Source organism: Chrysochloris asiatica, unplaced genomic scaffold (genome assembly GCF_000296735.1).
Source record: "Chrysochloris asiatica unplaced genomic scaffold, ChrAsi1.0 scaffold00166, whole genome shotgun sequence".
Taxonomy (NCBI): domain Eukaryota; kingdom Metazoa; phylum Chordata; class Mammalia; order Afrosoricida; family Chrysochloridae; genus Chrysochloris; species Chrysochloris asiatica.
In genome coordinates, this window is record NW_006408684.1 from 5609668 (window position 1) to 5632472 (window position 22805).

The 22805-nt window shown below is 38.7% G+C and overlaps 1 protein-coding gene and 1 pseudogene across 2 annotated transcripts in view; one reads left to right on the forward strand and one right to left on the reverse strand.

The window, feature by feature from the left end:
• Positions 1-22805, reverse strand: part of DPP6 (dipeptidyl-peptidase 6) — a 1346563-nt gene that overhangs the window by 569203 nt on the left and 754555 nt on the right. For both annotated transcript variants that reach the window (XM_006871298.1, XM_006871297.1), the window contains exon 5: positions 13151-13225. In XM_006871298.1, the coding sequence (XP_006871360.1) occupies positions 13151-13225 (75 nt within the window). The remainder of the gene's footprint in view (positions 1-13150; positions 13226-22805) is intronic.
• LOC102838502 lies at positions 19814-20158 on the forward strand (annotated as a pseudogene).

A 22805-nucleotide genomic window follows, 5' to 3' on the forward strand; every position in this document is an offset into this window, starting at 1 on the left:
CTTTCAAGTGATTCGTGAGTCTCACCAGATTATGGAAGGGCACCAGCTTTACCTATGGTTGACTGCTTTAAATGTTACTTATATGCAAGAACCTTCATATCCCCTTTTCATAGAGTCCTTCCAACTTACAGCAACCTAGAGGGCAGAGTAGAACTGCCCCATAGGGCTTTCAAGGTTGTAACTCTTTGTGGAAGCTCCACGGAAGAGCTTGGTATGTTAGCACTTCCAGTGAGCAGCTGACTGCTTGACCACTGCACCACCAACACTCCTAAACACCTTCATAGTAACTGTTAACTAGGATAATGCATAGGGATGCAAAGTTGGTTTGAACTGCAAGGTCAGCAGTTCAAGTTCACCAGTTGCTCCTTGGAAACGCTATTCAGGGTCGCTATGGGTCGGAACTGACTTGATGGCACTTCACAACAACAAGTGTTTCACCAAACAACTGGGCACCATAGCCTAGCCAAACTGATAACATATAATTAACCATCTAGAAGTCTTGAGAAGACTTCGCAATCTGTAAGACTGTGTCTTGAACTTGTTAGTTTGGGTAATTCTAGGTAGACTGGTCGTAAATATCAGAATCAGCATTCTAAAACTAGCTGTATTATTTGCACTATAAAATTCATACTCAGAATTAAATGCATTGACTTGTTACACATTTATAACTTAGTTAATAAGATTGTTGTTGTTAGTTGCCTCTGAGTGAGCTCCAACGCATAGCGATCCTGTGCACAACAGAACAAAACCCTTCCCGATCCTGTGCCATCCTCACAATCGTTCTGTTTGAGCCCACTGTAACTGTCAATTTGTCAATCCATCTCAGGGAGGGTCTTCCTCTTTTTCACTAACTCAGCAAAATGTACTTCTTCAGGGACTGGTTCCTCCCGATAACATATCTAAAGCATGATTTCACCTTCATTCTCACTTCTAAGGAGCATCCTGGCTGCACTTTTTCCAAGACCGAATTAGTTCATTCTTCTGATAGTCTGTGGTATTTTCAATATTATTTGCCAATATCATGATTCATATACATCAATTTTCCAGTCTTCCTTCTTTGTTGTCTAGATTTCACAGGCATATGAGATGATTAAAAATGCCATGACTTGGGTCAGGCGCACTTTAGTACTCAAACTAACATCCTTGCTTTTTAACACCTTACGGAGATCTTTCAGTTAAGTGTTCTGGAATTCCCATTCTTGACAAAGTTAACCATACTGTTATGATCCACACAGTCTAAGGCCTTTGCATAGTCAATAAAACACAAATAAACATCTTTCTGGTATTCTCTGCTTTAAGCCAAGAGACATCTGACTTCAGCAATGGCATCTCTTGTTCCATGTTGTCTTCTGAATCTCGCTTGAAATAATGGCAGCTTCCTGTTGATGTGCTTCTGCAACCATTTTTTAATTACCTTCAGCAAAATTTTGCTTGCATGTGTTATTAATGATGTTGTTCAATAATTTCCATATTCTATTGGCTCACCTTTCTTGGGAAAAGACACAAATCTGGATCTCTTCCAGTCAGCTGGTCATATATCTATCTTTCAAACTTCTTGGCACAGGCTAGTGATTGCTTCCAGCGCTGCATCCATTTGTTGAAACATTTCAATGGGTATTCTGTCAATTCCTGAAGTCTTGTTTTTTGCTAATTTGTTCAGTGCAACTTGGATTTTTTTCTTCAGTACCATTGATTCTTGATAATATACTACTTCCCCAAATTACTGAACATCCACCAATTCTTTTTGGTACAGTGACTCTGTGTATTCCATCCACTTCCTTTTGCTGATTCCTGCATTATTCAGTATTTTGCCCATGAATCTTTCAGTATTTCAAGTTGAGTCTTGAATTTTTTCTTCAGTTCTTTCAGTTTGAGAAATGCTTAGCCTGTTTGTCCTTTTTGGGATTCTAACTCCAGGTCTTTTCTCATTCATTATAATATTTGACTTTGTCTTCTCAAGCTTTCTTTGAAACCAGTAAGAGTTGATTTCATAAGATTTATAGCTACTTCCTTATGCTTATAAAGTCTGATCTGTTTTCAAAACAGCCTCTTGTAGGTACAGCTACATGGGTAACTTCGCCTGATAAGTACACTGAAGACACTGTTATTCAGCTGAAGTTCACTTTATTAACATTGTTAGATCAGACCCGCACACTTGGGTATGCCTTGGTCTTTACATGATTATAACTTTTGAACTCTCCAGTCAAAAAATGGGCATATGTCTCATACGTCTCACCACAAGGGCAGGGAGAGATTATAAATTTATCAAACACAAAACTGCTTCAAATTACCAAAAAGGAGAACTCAGCCTTTACACATGATTGAGCAGGATACATCTGTAAGGATTTGTGGAAGGGTGAGAGGATGATCAAGCACCTCAACATGTCCGGTATACGTTTCTCTCTTCCCAGGAATAAAGCTACTGGACGCTATAGGGCCATTTTAACTCCCTATTGTGTCTGTAGCTTTTACCATCAAATGTTCAGAAAAACAAACATGAGAAGGTCTATGACGTGGTTAACAACCAGGAGAGAAAGTGTTTCAGTGCTAGAGACCAAGAAAAATATCGCGGCCTCTGTATGAGGGACAAATGCTTACGGCTGCGCAAGCCTCACAAATCCATTCCCAGAGCTTTTGTCACATGGGATGCAAGCAGGTGCTGTTGATTATGGCTGGGAGACATAAAACTTTATAACAATGACTCCTGGATATGAATGCAAATATTAACTCTGGAAATCACCAGTTGAATTGAGAATATCAAATTAATCTATTAATTCATCAAACTAGTAAGTATTATCATTAACTATTCATAACTCATATATAAAACTTATAAGAAATAACAAGATAACATTTCTTTGCGATACTTTCCTTTATTAATATGCAATTTAAAAAACCCAACTCTCTAAATGTACCAGTTTACCAAGAGAAATATATTCATATATAATAGTTAATGGTCTACTTAAATTGTACAGGCAAATTTGAGATACAGAAATGAATCAGTACCACTAAAACCAAAGTTTTTCATTTGGGTTTCAAATAAAATCCAGAAATACTACATCTTCATGAATCTACATAGACTCGTTATCCATTGAACTTGAGTATGTAATAATAATAATAATAAAAAGTCAATGTTTATACATAAACAACATTGATTCTATGATAGGATTTGCCCAGATAAGTAAGATATTGCCATTCTGGTTTTCCTACTGCTCATAAGTCGCTGATGACTACTCATGAGCTCATTCTGCTAATCAACACATGTACAGTTGGCTCACCCTACATCATCACAAGTGATTTGAAGCAGAATGGTGAGAACCCACTTCTCCTGACTCCCATTCCAGGGCTTTCTCTCAGTATAATTATAACTACTTGCTTCCCTAACTTCTTGGAACTTTGGGTGCCAGGTGAGACAGAAAGGAGCTTATTAAAATGTTTAACAGATTATACTCGGTAAAACAGCAGGATTACTAAGGACTTCATAAATATGAAAACCCAGTTTCCATCAAGTCAGAGAAGAACTGTGCTCCATAGAGTTTTCAATAGCTGAATTTCTGGAAGGAGATCACTACACCTTTTTTTCTAAGGCAGTTCTGGGTGGTCTCAAACCTTCAACCTTTCAATTGGTAGAGAAGCATGCTAACCATTTGAACCACCAGGAACTCCTCAATAATATGGTGTTGTTAAGTAATGTTGAGTTGGTTCTGACTAATCGTGACCCTATGTAGGGTTTTCAAGGAGCAGCTGATGAATTTGAACCACCACTGAACTTGTGGTTCAGTGATTATCTTATACCACGACACCAAGATATAATATGATGGTGGTTATGTGCTGTGGAGTCAGTTCCAACTCACAGAGACGCTGTATAGGATTTCCGAGACTGTGAATCTTTACAGGAACAAAATGTCTCATCTTTCTCCCATAGAATGTCTGATAGTTATGAACTGCTGACCTTGAGGTTAGCAGCCTGACTTGTAACCACTACATTACCACAGCTCCTTAGGATATAATACAATCGGTCATATTTCTTGTATAGACTACAGATGGCATGGATGGTAGCTTCTAAAATGGCTTCCAATAATCCTGGTATTCACATCCCTATGCAAATCCCTCTCCTTGAGTAGGGCTGGACCTAGTGACTTGTTTCTAACAAATAGGCCAAAAGTGAAGAGACATCACAATAGGTCATCAAAGACTGTGAGTACCATCTTTTTGACTCTTTCATGGTTTCTTTCATGTGCCTCTGATGGAACAAATCACCAAGTTGTGAGCTTCCTTCTGGAAAAGCCCATGTGGCAAGGATGGAGAACAATTTATGTCCAGTAGCCAGTGAATAGCCCAAGAGGAGCTGAATCCTGCTAACAACCACACCGGAGATTTAAGAAGCAGATCCTTCCTCAGTTGGGTTTTGAAATAACTGCAAGCAGCCTGTAAGAGACCCAGAGAATTTGGCTAACCTGCCCCAAGTTCCTATAGAAACTGTGTGATCCTAAATGGTGTTTGCGTTAAATTAGTATGTACTGAGGCAATTCGTTATGCAATAACACATACCTACCACAGATCAAAAGAGGACTTGAAATATTTATTGATGAAGATCAAAGAGCACAGCCTTTGCTATGGATTGCATCTCAATGCAAAGAAAACAAAAATCCTTACCACTGGACCAATAAACAACATTCTTATCAATGGAGAAAAGATTGAAGTTATCAAGGAATTCATTCTTCTTGGATCAACTAAAAAATCAAATGACATATTGCATTAGGCAAATCTGCTACACAAGACCTTTTAAAAGAGCTGAAAAGCACAGATGTCAGCTTGAGGACTAAGGTGCCCCTGACCCAAGCCATGGTATTTTTAATAACCTCATATGCATGCAAAAGCTGGACAGTGCATAAGGAAGACCACAGAAGAATTGATGCTTTTGAGTTATGGTATTGGAGGAGATTATTGAAAGTGCCATACGCTGCCAAAAGAACCAAGAGATCTGTGTTGGAAGAAGTGCAGCCAGAGTGCTCCTTGGAGCCAGGATGGCCAGACTTTGTCTCTCATACTCTGGACATATTGTCAGGAGGAACCAGTCTCTGGAGAAGGATATCATGTTTGGTGAGATGGAGGGTGAGAGAAATAGAGGAATACCCCCAACAAGATGGATTGGCCAAGTAGCAGCATAGATGGACTCAAGCATGGCAACACTAGTGAGGTTGGCCTAGGATCTGGCAGTGTTGCGGTTTGCTGTACATAAGGTCACTATGAGTCGGTACCAACTTGATGTCATCTAACAACAACAAACCACAGATCACTGGACTTATATAAACCCATTTTGCTAACACAAGGATTGTGTGGCTGACAGGATTTTATTTAGACCAGATTTTGGATAGCATTAATAAGGGATTAACGTGTACCTAATTGCATTACTATAAGGACTGAATGTGGATCGAATGTAATAACACAAATACTTAAAACAGAAACTGGTATGGCAATGTGGGTTAATGCACTGTGGATTAATGCAGCGGACTGCAAAGTCGGTTTGAACCAAAAGGTTAGAAGTTCAAGCTCACCAGTTGCTCTTTGGAAACCCTATACAGGGTGTCTCTATGAGTCAGAACCAACTCGACAGCTCTTAACAACAACAATTGCATTACCGTGAAGACTGAATGTGGATTAAATGTAATAACACAAGATACTTAAAACAGAACTTGGCAAATTGTAAATAATAAATATTAGTCCCCATTTCTCTCCAATATCTATCCCCAAAGCTCAACATAAAGGATAATTTTCCAGGAAGATTACAAGTCTATTTCTAGTCTACAGGGATGTCTCCACTTATTCTTTTATTAAAAAAAAATAATTCAAAAGTTGTCAGGCACTATGTCTGGCTACTGGATCAGAATTTATTCCAACTTGAGTAATGCTGATCTGGACGGAAGAATAATCACCCCAGTGAACTCCTTTAAGCATTGAAGTGAAATTAACCACATGAATTCAGTGGCTGTTGTCAAAGAAAATTTCGCTAAGAAAAAAAATGGTTCCCAGAAAGTTACATAATACATTAATATTTTTCAATGATCTAAGATATTGCATTTTAATTTCCTTCTTCCCTTCTTCCAAAGAAATTTTGTAAAATTTTCCTACTTGTCAAATACACTTCAGGATCTATGAAAGAATATGGCAGCTCTCGTCAGTTACATTTGTTGTGAGGCAAATTTTTTCCCTACTAACAGTTTTAAAGCTAAACATAAAAAAAATTATTATTCCCCCAGAGAGTTTCAAGGGAGCCCGTCTCACTGAGAGATGTTATAAAATCCTATGTATGAACTGAACAAGAAATATCAGGAGCAGAAATCATTTTTTTTTTTTTAGATAAGTATGCAATGGACTAAACAAACGCTTATCAAACTACAAGGCATCACATAAACAAAACCAGGCGGTTTACCATATTCATGTTTTTGCCATAACACCTTGAGACTATGGGTATGTGAGGCCAAAATCAATGGAAAACTAGTGACTGTGTTTCCCACAGCTGCCATAACACAGTCCCACAAAGTCCTGGTTCAATACAACACAAAAGACGTTGCTTATAAGTTAGAAATCCGAATTCAGGGTGTCAACCAGACCATGTTCTCTCTCTGTAGGCTCTATGGGAAGTTCTTTCCTAGTGTCTCTCAGTTTCTGGTAGTCCAAGGTACTCCTTGGCTTGTTTGTAATTGTAATTTCTGCCTCTCATCTTCATATGACCTTCCTCTCTGTGTGTCTCTCTATGACCTTTTCCTCTTCAGGTAAGCTAAACAGAGACCAGAGCTCACCTTCCTGACCTCATCTGAAACTAACTATTATGTCTGCAACAACCCTCTTTCCAAATAAGGTAGATTCATAGATACCAGAGGTAAGGACCTGAGAATGTCTTCTTAGGGGACACAATTCAACCAATAACCGGTTTGCTCTTCTATTTTCAAATTAAATTAATAATTACTTTGCTTGTCATTCAAGTTACTCTTTTTAAGGGTGGTGGTTTTGAGACTATAAGTAAAATATAGGGTTGATATAGCATGTTCAAAAACATGAGCCAAGTTACAGATTTAGTTATAAGAGAAGTTTTAAAAGTATGCAAATTGGCATGACTGTAATTTCTAGAAGAAATATGGAGTTTTACTAAGCTGGTTTACAAATAGTGTTTCCTCTTTTCACTGAGTATTTTATTTTTGTATGTATGTATATGTAATGACAAGTGACATAAAGTCACTTTGTATCTGATCCAGCGGTAAGAGGTCCAGAAAGGAGACAATGCCTCAAACGTAACTGCTCAGTGCCCAGAATGTACATAGATGGTCCTATGCTAGGCCCTCATGGGAGTAGACAGGAGATGAAAAGACCCTGGCCCTCGCCTTGAGTAGCATACAGTGTAAAGGGGTAAATAGGTCAGTAAATGTCAAACCACTGGAAATTATACAACATTGTAATTAGTGTGATGTTTTCGTTTTCTGTCTTCCCCTCCAGACTTTCTCCATTCTAGAACTTGCCTATCATATTTCCCGTTACTTACTTATCATCTTTTCTTAAAAGCTCGAGAGTCACCTGAAACAAAACAATTTCAAACTAAGCTCACAAACAACTCAAGACCTCTTCTACCTGTTTACCCCAAATATGATGAAGAGTCAGTCCTCTCTTCTCTCCAGGTGAACTAGACTTCTTCATCTTTCCTTTCACAATGCACACTCCTGGCATATGCAGGGATTCAGCTGAAGTTTCACTTTCTCATAGAAGCCTCCCCTCATCTACCAGAGGAAGGTAAATCCCTTATTGTATGTTCTTGTAGATCCTCTTCTTGGCAGTTCTTGTCACAGCTGCACTGTTGGTTGACATAGTTATTTGATTATATTGTATTTGATTATATTATATAGTGAGGTAAGATAGCATATTTGTTTATATACAACATAATGCCTGAGTTTTTTTTTTAAATAAAAGAATACATGGAGACATTCTAGTCCCTTGTGAACTAGAAAAATTTTGAAATCTTCCTGGAAAATGTGTCCTTTAGTTGAGCCTTAGAGAAGATACTGGTGAGAGATAGGACTAATATTTGCCAGGTTTTGTATTAAGTATTTGTACTAGTATATTCAGTCCTCACAGTGACACAATTGAGCAAACATTATGAAAGATGACAAGTCAGGTTCAACCAAATATAGCTGGTAAATACCAGAACTAACATGTGATCCCAAGTTTACTATCTTTGAGCAGACAGCAACAATCAGCTAGATTCTAGAAAACACAGTAATTAATTACCTTATGTAATGTGGAATATTTGGATTTTTTTGGTGGAAAGATAACCTGATGTAATGAAATGTTACTACAAATGAAACATTTACTCAAGTAAATAATGACCAGTAATTGGACAGTTGTTGTTGTTAGGTGTCATAGAGTCGGTACAGAAATAGTGACCCTATATACACAGCAGAACGAAACACTGCCCAATCCTGGGACAACCTCACTACTGTTGCCACACTTGAGTCCATCGATGCTGCCACGTGGTCAAGCCATCTTGTTGGGGATTGGTTAAAAAAAAAAAAAAAAAAGTTTCATTACTAGCTAATTGGACAGTTGTTGTTGTTGTTGTTAAGTGCCATCGAGTCGGGTCCGACCCCTAGCGACCCTGTACAGGGTTTCCGAGGGTGTAAATCTTTACGGGAGTAGAAAGCCTCATCTTTCTCCCGCGGAGCGGCTGGTAGTTTCGAACCGCTGACCTTAAGGTTCGCAGCCCGATTCGTAACCACTACGCTACCAGACAGTTAGTTAACAATATAAATTTTTTTTTTTTACCATAGTCTTTTTAATGAAAAGTTGGTTTCCCAGAAACAAGATATAATAAATGCCTTTGAACTTTTGATCTACAAGTAAGAACTTTACATAGGATAAGCACTGGACTGCTACCCACACAACCAGTAGTTCAAAACCACCAGCTTGACCTCAAAAATGACATACAGTGTTGCTGTTAGTCAGAACTGACTCAAAGGCACTTAACAATAACAAGCATGTATCCATAGGGGAAAAAGTTTCCTTACAATTAGAGAGGAATCCCATATTTCAATACCCATTTAGCAAATCCTGTGCAGCCCACAAGGAGCCCTGTTGGGATAAGCACTGGACTTCTAACCTCAAGGCCAGCAGTTCTGCTCTGATAAAGATTGCCTTGCAAACCCCATATCAGGTTGCTATGAGTCAGAGTTAGCTTGATGGCAGTGGATTGGATAAAACTCTCATGAAAATATCACAACCTTCCCAAACTTCTTACACTCAACACTATTTAACACTCTTCAACAGGAGTGCCCACATCTACTGGAACACGGAACCTTTATTGTCAATGACAACCTACTCATATTTAAGGAATTCTTACACTGATACTAAATACAGGTTAGGAAATCCTGGTATGTTGTTGTTGTGTGCCATCAAGTCAGTTCTGACCCACAGCGACCCTGTATAGGATTTCCAAGGAGCAGCTGGTGAGCTTGAACCACCAACCTTGTGATTCAAACTGATTTTGCAGTCTAGTGCATTGACCCACAGTGCCTTCCTGCCCCCTCTACCCGAATTATAGACCTCGACACTTCCCTTGAAACTCATCCCTTTTTCTGAAAGCATTTACATCTTAATTTATCCAGTTAGGAAAGTGTTTATAACACAAAACTCCAAATTCTCCCCCTGAATCCCAAGCTCTAGTTTTTCCTCCAAAAGAGCGCAGTAGAGGGTTCTTGCTAGGAATGTTGCACATGCAGGGACTGCTCCACACTTAACTATTATTGGTGGTTAACTTCTTTTAATTGAGGTACAAGTATCAAACTGACTTCTTAGACAGCACTCATTTTCAATACTTTAAACATTTTTATATTCTCTGCAACCACTCGTTTTCCCATATTTTCCTTCAGCTGAGAAAACAAACTGAACAGTCCTACACTCCAAAGGTTAACAAATGCTGCATAGTGAGAAAATAGTATCTCAAGATTCTTATTTATAACCAGTGAAGACGTATACTTAGCAAAAAATTCTTTACCAAAAAGGTTATTGGTTGTGATGGATCCCTGAGCACTCGTTCAGAAGGAACGCTGATGGGAATGCAAAATGGCATGACTGCGGTGGGAAACAATTGGACAGTTTCTCAAAAAAATTCCATAGAGAATTATCATATGACCTGGCAGTACAACTCCCGTGTATACAGTGTACACAGAAGACTGGAAATCAGGGACACACATAGAAACCTGTACAACAGTGTTCTATGCAGCACTAGTCACAAAGGTCAAAAGGGAGAAACAATCCAAGTGGCTATCAGTAGATGAATGGATAAATAAATTATGATGCAGACATAAAATAAAATGTTGTTAAACTACCAAGAGAAATGGAGTTCTGATTCATACTACAACATTGATGAGCCTTGGAAATAGCATGGTGAGTGCCATAAATCATCCACAAAATGACAGATATTATGTAATTCTACTTATATGAACTATCTGGAGTTCTGGTGTGGCATTGTTGGATAAGCACTGGATTGCTAACCATAAGCTTGATGGTTCAAACCCAACAGCTGCTCCTTGGAAAACTGAATCGACAGCACTTAACAATAACAACAGTATGAGCTCTATCTAGACCAGGCAAATGCACAGCTACAGAGACTGAGTTTGTGTTTGGGGCGATGAAAAATGGATAGCAACGATAGTAGGACAACATACTGTTGTTGTTAAGTGCCTTTGAATCTGTTCTGACTCATAGCAACCCTGTATAGGATTTCAGAGAGGCTAGTGGGTTTGAATCGCCAACCTAGTGGTTAGCAGTCCAGTGCTAATCCTACAGTGACACACCATACAATTAATGTCCCTGACTTGTACACTTAAATATAGTTAAAATGGAAATTTTTTGTTATATGTATGTTACTACAATAAAACAAAAAATTTTAAACATACGCATTGGAAACAACAAGGAAAACTGGTGGAGAATTTTATCTTGTACAGAACTACAGAATATTTGATGTAGCGTTTGCAAGCTGTAAATGATCCAATATAAGAATATTGTCTATAACATTCAGGAAAACAAATATAAAACTTTGTTTTGAGGCTACTAGGAGCAGAATAATTGTTACTTCAAAAGGTATTCCATCCCATTGTTGAGGTGGTCCATTTACTAAAACCTTCTCTCATAAGCTGACCTAAAAGATTTCTATGATCTCTCTTTTTATGCCTGCCTCACCCAAGTGTTAGCTATGTATTCAGGAGCAATACAGAACAAATCCGCCTTATCCACCTGAAAGTCCTTCAGATAATACCTAGAGTTTTGACTGTTATTTAGGTACAAGAATAATATTTGTTAGTAGTTCCCAGGATGCTGAAAGAACTGGAGTAATAGGCTATGTGTTTAAAGCATATAGAGGCTAGATTCGGGCTTCAAGTAGCAATGCAGAGTCACGACGCTAAAAACCTTCTTAAGAATGTCAAATCCACTAACTGTGTTAGCTCTGAAATTTGGGTCTGATGCCCTAAAGCAATTGATTCCAATCCACAAACATCTCAAAAAACATAGAAAGAAATGTCTCTAATATCAGGAAACCAGGACACCTGAAATAAGGATGGTGTCTGCCTAAACATCTCTTGCAAGCAATACCTGTTTTCAGCATGCAAGTTAAGCTACAATCTTTATCACTCTAGCTTTCACACTAATTCACTAAGCGATATGATGTTCTGAGAACCATCAAAAGGGTTAACTCTCCCAGTACCTATTTGTCTGGGGGTTGGTCTTTCAGAAGCCACACAAGAGGAACCAGGCTTCCAGCCTAAATGGCCACAAACATTATGACATCATATATCTTAAAAAAAAAAAAACAAGGAGAGAAGAAGGGTATGTGAAGGGGTGGAGGCAGTGCTCAGCTATTATAAATTCTCACTCATGCTCTCAAACGTATTTAACTCCACAAGTAAATATGCCCAGTTGTAAGTGATTATTACTGTTTTTTTAATAAAATCATTATGAAATTGCCAAACAACTATGACCAGTAAAAATGGAAAATTGAAGGTAAAGTTTAAAAAAAAAAAAAAAAAAGGACATTTTTAAGAATAACATTGAAGTCTTCAATAAATAATCTAGTTGTCAAATGAATTTGTCAAAGAATGCATAGCATGATTGGAGTTGCAGCTCCATGCAAACCACCTTTTTGTGATCTGATAATCACTACCCCATCATCCCCAGCCCCCAACAAACCATCAGATGTAAATCAACAAGTTGGTTTATATCCTACCACTCTTAAATTCACCCAGGACCATTCTAACAAGAATTATAAGGCAGATATCAGGGGACCCCATAGAAACTTCAGGGAACTCGAATTAGAATGGTCTCAGAAGAACTAGAAAGGCAGTGGACTTCTGTATTTTATTTGCCAGAGAACAAAATTCCACAAATGCACATTTATAAAGTTGCTAATCCCTTACAAATTGAACATCTGCTTCATTTATACAAATAAATATCACCTTCTCGCTCATTTAAAATTAAAGAGCAAAAGGAATTCTAAAATATCAGCATGTTTAAAAACAAACAAACCCCACAGGCTTAGAACGTTTTAGGCTGCCTCTAAAACCCCAGCGAGATTTTAAAGAAAATTCTAGCGAAGTTTTAAGGGAGATTCAGGTGTGAAATGTTAAAAATAGGGATTTATATAATAATGAAAGTCAGAACTCAACTCTTAACCAGTACACTATGAATGAAGGTAATTAATGTATTCATTTAAGGAGAATTCAGCAGTCACTTTTTGTTCTTAAGATAACAATTATAGTGTGATTTAAAAAAATGGCAAGAAAAAAAAATTTGCACTGAAGGGTAAGAATAAATTGTTATAAAAACTCAAAGTTCTCACAATCTCCCCAAGAAAAGTCCTTGAAATAGCCCCTAAAATGAAATGATATGGCTCTGGGTTGTAGGGGGTTGTTTGATCTGGCAAGAAGGTTTTTATACCTTTCCTTTCCTCTCTCATTGGTTGTAGCGTGACATATAAAGGGGATTTTCTCAAGATATATCAAATATTTCAGGAATCAAAGATCACAAGAATGAAGATGTAAGGAAATATACATAATAAATCATCATAATACATGAAGGTATTTTAAAGATAGGAAAGGTTAGTACTCACTGGTTCCACGTTATATGAAAATAGTGCATACTCTTTATCTGGAGATATTTCAAATCTGATGGCTCTTAATGATTCCTAAAAAAAAAAAAAAGATTTTAAGTATAACCTATGGCATAATTCACAAATGTGTAATAAAGCTGTGCACACTGAAGACATTTTCAAAATTTGTTAATAAAATTAGCAAGCAGTAAATTCTCTGAAGTACATAAAACTGGTCATTGTGGCTCCTCCTCTCATTGACTATCTGAACAATATTCTATGCTTTTTCTCACTTTTCATATTTCAACAAAAGAATACTTATTGTATCTGTTGAAAAAAATCAATAAAAATAAATGTGAAATCCCCAAGTCTTCCCCAAACACTCTCAATCATTTCATATCTTTCCATGCCCTTTTCTTTGATAGTCTTACACTTGTAGGGTGCAGTGAATTGCTAAATATGATTAGTGTCTCCCATACAGTGACTGGGTGGGACAATGTAAATAAGGTGTATGAAACCTGTGATGCTTGGAGTAATCTGCAAACTTGGCTAGGTGATTTCCATTATTGCGTACTTAACCCTCCATTTTTTGACCTGATGTAATGACTTTCAAGTGTGGCAACAGTAGTGAGGTTGGCCCAGGACAGGGCAATGTTTCGTTCTGCTGTGCATAGGGTCACTATGGGTCAGTACCGACTCGATGGCACCTAACAACAACAACAATGACTTTCCATGTTCTGATTCTCAATGGATGTTTCAGTTGTTTCTCTTAATTTTGAGTTGTGCCCCATCAGTAAATGAAGGTCCTGCGGCTTTTCCCCCACAGGCTTTACTGTATTCGTGTCATCACGGTCAATACTACTTTGAGGAGGCAGATCTTCCCCAGTCACATTTTGAGTAAATAATCCAATAAACTGGGTTCTATGAGGAAAATGTGGCAGCAGGATTGGAGGAAGACTCATTAACAACCTGCGATATGCAGATGATACAACCTTGCTTGCTGAAAGTGAAGATAACTTAAAACATTTACTGATAAAGATCAAAGAGCACAGCCTTTGGTATGGATTGCATCTCAATGTCAAGAAAACAAAAATCCTCACCACTGGACCAATAAACAACATTCTTATCAACAGAGAAAAGATTGAAGTTGTCAAGGACTTCATTTTTCTTGGATCAACTATGAACACTCACAGAAGCGGCAGTCAAGAAATCAAAGGATGTATTGCATTAGGCAAATGTGCTGCACAAGACCTTTTTAAAGTGTTGAAGAGCAAAGATGTCAGCTTGAGGACTAAGGTGCGCCTGACCCCAAGCCATGGTATTTTCAATGACCTCATATGCACGTGAAACCTGGATAGTGAATAAGGAAGACCGTAGAAGAACTGATGCCTTTGAGTTATGGTGATGGAGGAGAATATTGAAAGTGCCACGGGCTGCCAAAAGAACCAATAGATCCGTTTTGGAAGAAGTGCAGTTAGAGTGCTCCTTGGAGGCCAAGATGGCCAAACTTTGTCTCTCATACTTTGGACATATTGTCAGGAGGGACCAGTCGCTGGAGAAGGATATCATGTTTGGTAAGGTGGAGAGTCAGAGAAAAAAATGAAGACCTCGAACGAGATAGACTGGCCAAGTGGCAGCATCGATGGACTCAAGCATGGCAACAGTAGTAAGGTTGGCCCAGAATCGGGCAGTGTTTTGTTCTGCTGTGCATAAAGTCGCTATGAGTCAGTACCGACTCGATGGCACCTAACAACAACAATGACTTTCCATTGGGTTTGTTGTAAATCCTGATCTCTATTTGATAAAATGGTAGCATGATGGCACCATACAGTAAGCACTGCACTGTGAACCACAAACTCTGCAGTTCCAACCCAACAGCTATTCTGTGGGAGAAAGATGAAGCTTCCTGCTCGTGCAAAGACTAAAAACAAAAAACAAAAAACCTTAGAAACTCTATACAGGGTTGCTATGAGTCAGAACCTATTCAACAGTACTTATAAATGACAACATATGTTAAAACAAAAGTCCTCACAACTGGACCATTATGATAAATAAGAAAATTTTTCTCGGATTCCCAATCAGTGCCATGGAAGCAGCAATCAAGAAATCAAACAATGAATTGTTTGGGGCCAATCTGCTACAAAAGAGCTTTTTACAGTAAGATTAGGGAGGTCCATATACCTTAAAACATCAACCATTTGAGATCAGAAGTGCAGCATTTACTCAAGGACAAAGCTCAGAAGGGTGAGGGAGGAAGAACAGGAAACACAGGGAGGAAGTAGAATAAATGATGCTACATTGTGGGGATTGTAATCAATGGCATGAAACAAAAGCAGATGAATTATTAAATGAAAAACTGATTTATGCTGTAAACCTTCACCTTGCTTATGAAAAAAAGTTTTGGTTTTTTTTTTTTTATAATGTTTTATTGTGAATTATGTGATAATTTACATGGGAGAACATTAGTTTTACATTCATCCTATCATATATCATTTCAATGCCATGGTTACAATCTCCTTCATGCATCATGAAAAAAAGTTTTTTAATATAAAAAAGAAAAGAAACAAACAACCTGTGACAATGAACGAAAGATAGAAAGAGGTAAAAGAATATTCTTACACTCTTATACTTGTAGAGTACAGTGAATTACTTATATGGCTCTTCTAGCCATAGTATTTGGTTGGGGTAATCTGCAAACTTGAATAGGTTGTGATTCCCAGTAGTTTGTTCTGGGCCTTCATTCTATGATCTGATATACTGACTTTCTATTGTGTGTGCTGTAAATCTTGATCTCTATTTGTTCAAACAGTAGCGTGATGGCTCCATATAATAAACACTTGCAAACCACAAGGGCCACAGTTCGAGCCCATCAGCTGCTTTGTGGGAGGAAGATGAGGCTTTCTGCTTGTGCAAAGATTTTTATTTGTTAAAGTCTCAGAACACCTATACACCATTGCTATGAATTGGGACCAACTCAATGGCGCTAAACAACAACTATATATATATATATATGCAAAAGTTGGACAATAAAAAAGGAAGACCAAAGAAGAATTGGTGACTTTGAATTTTGATGTTAGTGAACTACTTGAAGAAGGAATAATCTGTCTTCGAAGATGTATAGCCAGAATGTTGCTTTAAAAGCAAGGATGGGAAGAAAAAGTACTTAGAAATGTTATCAGGAGGGACCAGCTCCTGGTGGAGGACATCATGCGTCATAGAGATTGAGATGAAAAGAAGAAATCCCCCAATAAGAGGGATTGACACAGAGGTTACAACATCGGGGTCAAATTCAGCAGCAATGGGGAAAATGGTGCAATGCTTCGTAGGGTCACTATGACAAGAATAACAAGAACAATAATCAGGATTGTATTAAAGTTTGAAATCTATTATAAAGGAATTAACATTTTTATGTTCTTATTTAATGACCTGTTATAGCTACATTTTTCAAAACTTCAACAAGACTTTCTAGATTGCTTTCATCTAAGTCTTGAGCTATTATTCTTACGACATTAACTCTATAACGACATTTTATAGGGGAGCTCAGTGGATCTGTAGGATAAGACTGGACTACAAACCATAAAGTCAGAGGTTCGAGCTCACCAGACGTTCTGGTGAGGGAATGTTGAGACCTTCTATCCCTGAAAAGATTTAAAGCCTCAGAAACTTTATACAGGATTGCTGAGTCAGAACCAACTAGACACCACTTAACAACAAAGAATTTCATACTTTTTGCTTTATTGTGAATGGAATATTTATCTCATTTCCACTTCTAGGTATTTATGCGACTGACGAGGAAAGATACTGATTTACTTACATATTTCTTGTAATCATCAATTTTAAGGCTTTTTCTATTGATTAAAGTAATTATTTTAAAACTAAAGTCTTTTATGCTTGCTAGTAACAGAATTATATTATCAGAAAAGGTGATCAACTTTCTTATTTTTATTTTATAGTTTGCTTATAACTGCATTTTCTACTGGCTCCATGAATATATTAAATATTAATGGTTGTAGTGTGGTTATAATTGAAATGGATACACTGTTTGCCACTTAAGCAGATTCTCATAGCTGGATGGTTCTTGGTGAATAGATTTTATTGTATTAAACAGTTTATATCATTTTTATCAGCTTAACAGCTGTTCTTGTTAAATTGTCAACTCAGTTCTGCCTCATAGCAACCCTATGTATAAGAGAACTGTAGCTAACAACTTGCAAAAACATTAATATATACATGATCTAATTTTTGAAAGAAGCTCTGGTAGCGTAGTGGTTACGAATCACATTGCAAACCTTAAGGTCAGCAGTTAGAAACTACCAGTTGTTCCGCAGGAGAAAGATGAGGCTTTCTGCTCCCGTAAAGATTTACAGCCTTGGAAGCCCTGTAAAGGGTCGCTATGAGTCGGTTCTGACTCCACGGCACATAACCAACCAACCAACCAACCATTTTTTGAAAGCAGACATGTCTACATAAAGGAAAAAATAAAGTATACAAGAGAGTCCTGGTGTGGCATTCTAGGATAAGCACTGGACTACAGGGTTGGTTTGAACCACAAGGTCAATGGTTCAAATCTATCAGCCACTCCTCAGAATCCATATACAGAGGTCACTATGAGTCAGATCCAACTCGAAAACACTTAACAATAACAAATACATGAGAGGTAATGATAAGACAAGCAATGAAGAGGATAAATGAATTATGAGAATAAAACATGAAACTCTATGAGGATACATATCCAACTTAAATGGACAATACTTAGTCAAGGAAGAAGAAGTGTAATATTGTGAGAACATGTCCTAGTCTTCATAGTTATTCCTTAATGCAGCATAAAATCATTTCATGTGGAGACAGACTCAAGTCCCATTCCTAGAACTGTAATTACTGGCTGTGAGAACCAGAGAAAACTTGGAAAATCCAGTTGTTATAGAAGAGGGTGAAAGGATGATTAAAGGTCTACCATTAAACAGAGTTCCTGGATGGTTTCACTGCTGAGTTCTTCTAACCTTTAAAACATAATTTCACAGGACAGCTGTGCTAGCATTTTTTACACTCAGTTAAGCTGACTCAATGTTTCACATCTCCAATCTTTATTTTGGGACAATTATGGAATCCTAGTGTGGAGTCCTGGTGTGGCACTGTAGGTTAATGCGCTGGACTGCAAAGTCAGTTTGAACTTCAAGGTCGGCAGTTCAACCTGACCAGCCGCTCCTTGGAAACCCTGTATAGGGTCGCTATGGGTCAGAGTTGATGACACTTAACAACAACAAAAACAACAGTGTGGCACTGTAGGATAAGCATTGGACTTCTAATTTCAAGGCTGGTTGTTCAAACTCACCAGCCACTCCTCTGAAACTTTAAAAAGCGTCACTCTGAGTCGGAACCAACTTGACACATAACAACATAAGTGGCTTCAAAGAGTAATCATGTGAAGTGTAAAGGCAGAATCAGAGGTATGGACAGGTCTCAGGATGACTTAAATGGTTGGAACTTGCTTCCTGGCCTAGAGGATGGTGGTTCTAACCTACCCAACAGCACTAGTGAAGGAAGGTCCCGTGATCTACTTCTGTGAAAAAGACAGCCAAGCCAATCCTATGCAACAACTCTACTCTGTACCACATGGGGTCACCATAAGTCAGAAGAGTCTTGACAGCACTGGGTTTGGGTTATGTATTTTGGTTTCATAAGGTGGAAAGAAAATACATGTAGCGGTTGCATTCTTCTCAGCACGGGGAATGATGCTGGGCTCAACCTCTTCTGGGCAAGTTCAAAGGATCCTTTATGCAATCTAGAAACAATGTAATTTGGAGCTAACTTATCTGAGTTCAAGCACTGGTATGACACTGTGGGATATGCACTGGACTGGTAACCTCAAGGTCAGCAGTTCAAACCCACCAGCTGTTCTCAGAAACCTTACACAGGGCTGCTATGAGTTGGAACCAACTCAATGGCAAACAACAACCGTAACACCAATCTGTGTTCAGGTCTCAATTTTATACAGCTTCCAGCTGTGTGACTCAGAAAAAGGTATTTTAACGTCTCCAAACTTTTCTCATCTTAATTGTAGCAATAATTGTGAGGATGGCATAGGACTGTGTGCAAAGGGTCGTTATGAACCAGAACCAACTTGGTAGCTCCTAACAACAACAACATCAAATTACTGCAATTCAAAGAATTCCAAAGGATTCACCTAAGTAAGATAATGTGTATACAGTGCTTAGCATCATTCTGGTCACATTTTAGGCACTCATTATATCGATTATTATTTCTTCCTTCCTCACATTTTTCAATTAACCATTTCAAATATTTGCCACTCTCCTCAGACTCCTCATTTGATTACGCTCAAAGGTAGCCAGCCCTTTTCTTTCTCTATCAGACTTCCTCTACTCTTATCACTGCCTGCTCCTTTGGGAGATCAATCTGTCTACTCATAGTTCTGAACCTGCATGGCTTAGCTTCTCACCCCAACTGGAACAGACCTGCACAGTTTCTCACTCTCAATATCTCCCTCTTCAGTGTAGCTTTCTCCTCACCAGGCTGGAGTGTCTCCCAAACTAAAATCTAACACAAAGGCTCTCCACCAGCTCCAAAGCAATATCTCTCCTCACCTTTTCAGAAGTAATTCCACCTTCGGCAGAGGCTGAAGCAACATGGAGGAAACGGGAGTGACTCGAGAACGCTGCCCGCACCATGAGCCTCCTTAACAAGCCCAAGAGTGAGATGACCCCATAGGAGCTGCTGAAGCGGGAGGAGGAGGAGTTTAACACGGGGCCCCTGTGGGTGCTCATGCATTTGGTCAAGAACAACACCCAAGTGCTTATCAACTATCGCAATAAGAAACTGCTGGGCTGCATCAACAGGCACTACAACATGGTGCTTGAGAATGTGAAAGAGATGTGGACTGATGTCCCCAAGAATGGCAAGGGCAAGAAGAAGTCCACGCCCGTCAACAAGGACCGCTACATCTCCAAGATGTTCCTACGTGGGGACTCTGTCATGGTGGTCCTGCAGAACCCACTCATTGTTGGCAAGTAGGGACCCAAAGCCGCCTCCCACCACCCCGTGAAGACCTGTCCTGTGTTGGGAATAATAAAGTTCCTGTGTTTTTTTACTAAAAAAAAGTAACTCCACCTTCACCTTCCTCATCTCCCAGGCTAGGCGCAAATGTAAAGCATGACAACATAAAACCATTTCAGTACTGCCAATCCCAGTGACCTCTGCTCCATGCTCATCCTTCTTGACCTTGCTCTTCTTCTGTACACGGCTTGCCCTGCGTTCTTTCACGTTCTCCACTGTGCCTTCAACAATATTGCACCTCCTTGATTATACTACCTCTGTCCTGGCTGTTGCTTCTAGGTTTCTGCAATGCCACTGGAGAAAGGTATCTTTGTAGACTCATCTAAACATCCTGTGAAGATTTCAAAATTCTCACAGTGGGGCCAATAAACAACATGATAAATGGCAGAGAAACTAAATTTTAATCATTTCATTCTATTTCGGTCAACAATGAATACTTAATGGAAGCAGCTGTCAATAACTCAAATGATGTACTGCAAAGGGCAAATGTGCTGCTAAGGAACACCTTATGTTTTAAAAAGTAAAGATGTGTGTCATTTTGATGACTAAGTCTATCTGACCTAAGTTATGGTCTTTTCAGCTGCCTCATATGCATGTAAAAGTTGGATAATGAAAAGCAAGACCAGAAGTATTGATGTGTTCAACCTGTAGAATTAGCAAAGATTATTGCATATACCATACACTGCCAGGAGAACCAACAGATCAGTCTTCTTAGAAATACAACTCAAATGTACTTTAGAAGCAAGTACGGTAAGACTTTGGCTTATTTGGACACATCATCAAAACATATCAATTGCTAGAACAGGATATCAAATTGGGAAGGTAAGCAGTGAGAGGAAATGAGAACGTGCCACAATAAGAAAGATGGACGTAACCATCACAATGAACATAAACATATCAACAATCATGAAGATAACTGAGGACCACGTAGTTTTTTGTTCTGCTATACAGAAGGTCTTCAGGAGTCTGAGCCAACTCAATGGTAGCTACCAACAATGACAACAGGCATGCAGACTCACAAGACTGTCCGAGGCCACTGGACACTTGTTCACTCAAAAGGACACAGTTCAGGAGCCAGAGTTTGTCAGCAGGGTAGCATGTGCACCTGGTAGCAGTGCCTCAGTGGCACAGCTCAGCGGCAAGGAGACAAAACCCACATCAGATAGGAGTAAAAGTTCCCTTAACCTAAAGGTTTCATTTTTCACAGGAGAAAACAGGTCCTTGAAACAACTCCATAGATCAAGCATCCAGTGTCCTAGATGGGGACTAGACTGTGACAAAAGTCGCTACACTCAAAGAAGCACAAAGTTAGGGCTTCACACTGGTGGTGATGGTGGTTGTGTGTCTTGGAGTTGGTTCTGACTCATTGCAACACTGTATAGGGTTTCCAAGGATATAAATCTTGATAGGAACAGAAAGCTTCATCTTTCTCCCATGGAATGTCTGGTAGATTCAAACTGTTGCCCCTAGTCATTTATATTTCTCCAGTCCAGATGCAATTTATCTACCAATCCACTCCTACCTCACTCTCTCTTACCACATACCTTGTAAGCAATGATGTCTGCTTATAAGCAATACAGATGACATGACATTTTTATACGAAAAAAAAAAAAAATGACCATCAAGATGATTCAGATTTGTGGCAACATTATGTGTGTAGGGTCGAATGGTCCATAGGGTTTCGAATGTTGTATGTGGCCTTTCAAGAAGCAGATCACCAGAGTCTTTTGTAGGAAGTACATCCAGATAGGTTTGAACCTCCAACCTTTTTATTAGTTTTCAAGCTTAACTATTTGTACCATCTAAAGACACCTAAGAAAACTTGATGTGCAATTTAGAATAAACACTGGACTGATAACTGCAAATTCTGTGGTTCAAACCCACCAGTTGCTTCTCAGAAACCCTACACAGGGTCACTATGAGTCAGGAACAACTCTATGGCACACAACAACAACGACTCCTAAGGTATCAGGAAAACGGTGCTAGGAATTTACTTACAGATCAAATTCTCAAGCAAAAGGGAAGAATTTTAGGGGTACCCTTAATCCACAATTTCTATCTTTGGTTCTTCTTAGTTACTTCCCTGAATATTGACCTTTCCCACTCCTCTTGTCAATTTTAACGTTTTTCACTAAGTGGAATGGAGGGAATGTTTCCACTTCTGTATCAATGGTATCAAATGTGTCCTATGGATGGTTGTTCTGAGAATCACATTGCTCATGAATGATACTGTGCACTTGTGTCGTTGGTTCTGTCAGGTCAGTTCTGACTCAATAGTGACCCCACGTACAGCAGAACACTGTCCCTTCCTGTGTCATCCTCACAATTATTGGTATGCTGAGCTTACTGTAGCTGTGTCGATTCATCTCTTCAAAGGTCGTCTTTTCTGCTGAACTTCTATTTACCAAGCAGGATATCCTTCACTGGGAACTGGTCCCTCCTGTTAACATTTTGAAAGTATCTGAGAAAAAAATCTTACCATCCACCTTCTAAGGAAAATTCTGGCTGTACTTCTTCCAACATAAATTTGTTTGTTCTTCTGGGAGTCCAAGATACTTTCAATATTCTCCTCTAAAGCCATAACTCAAATGCATCGATTCTTCCA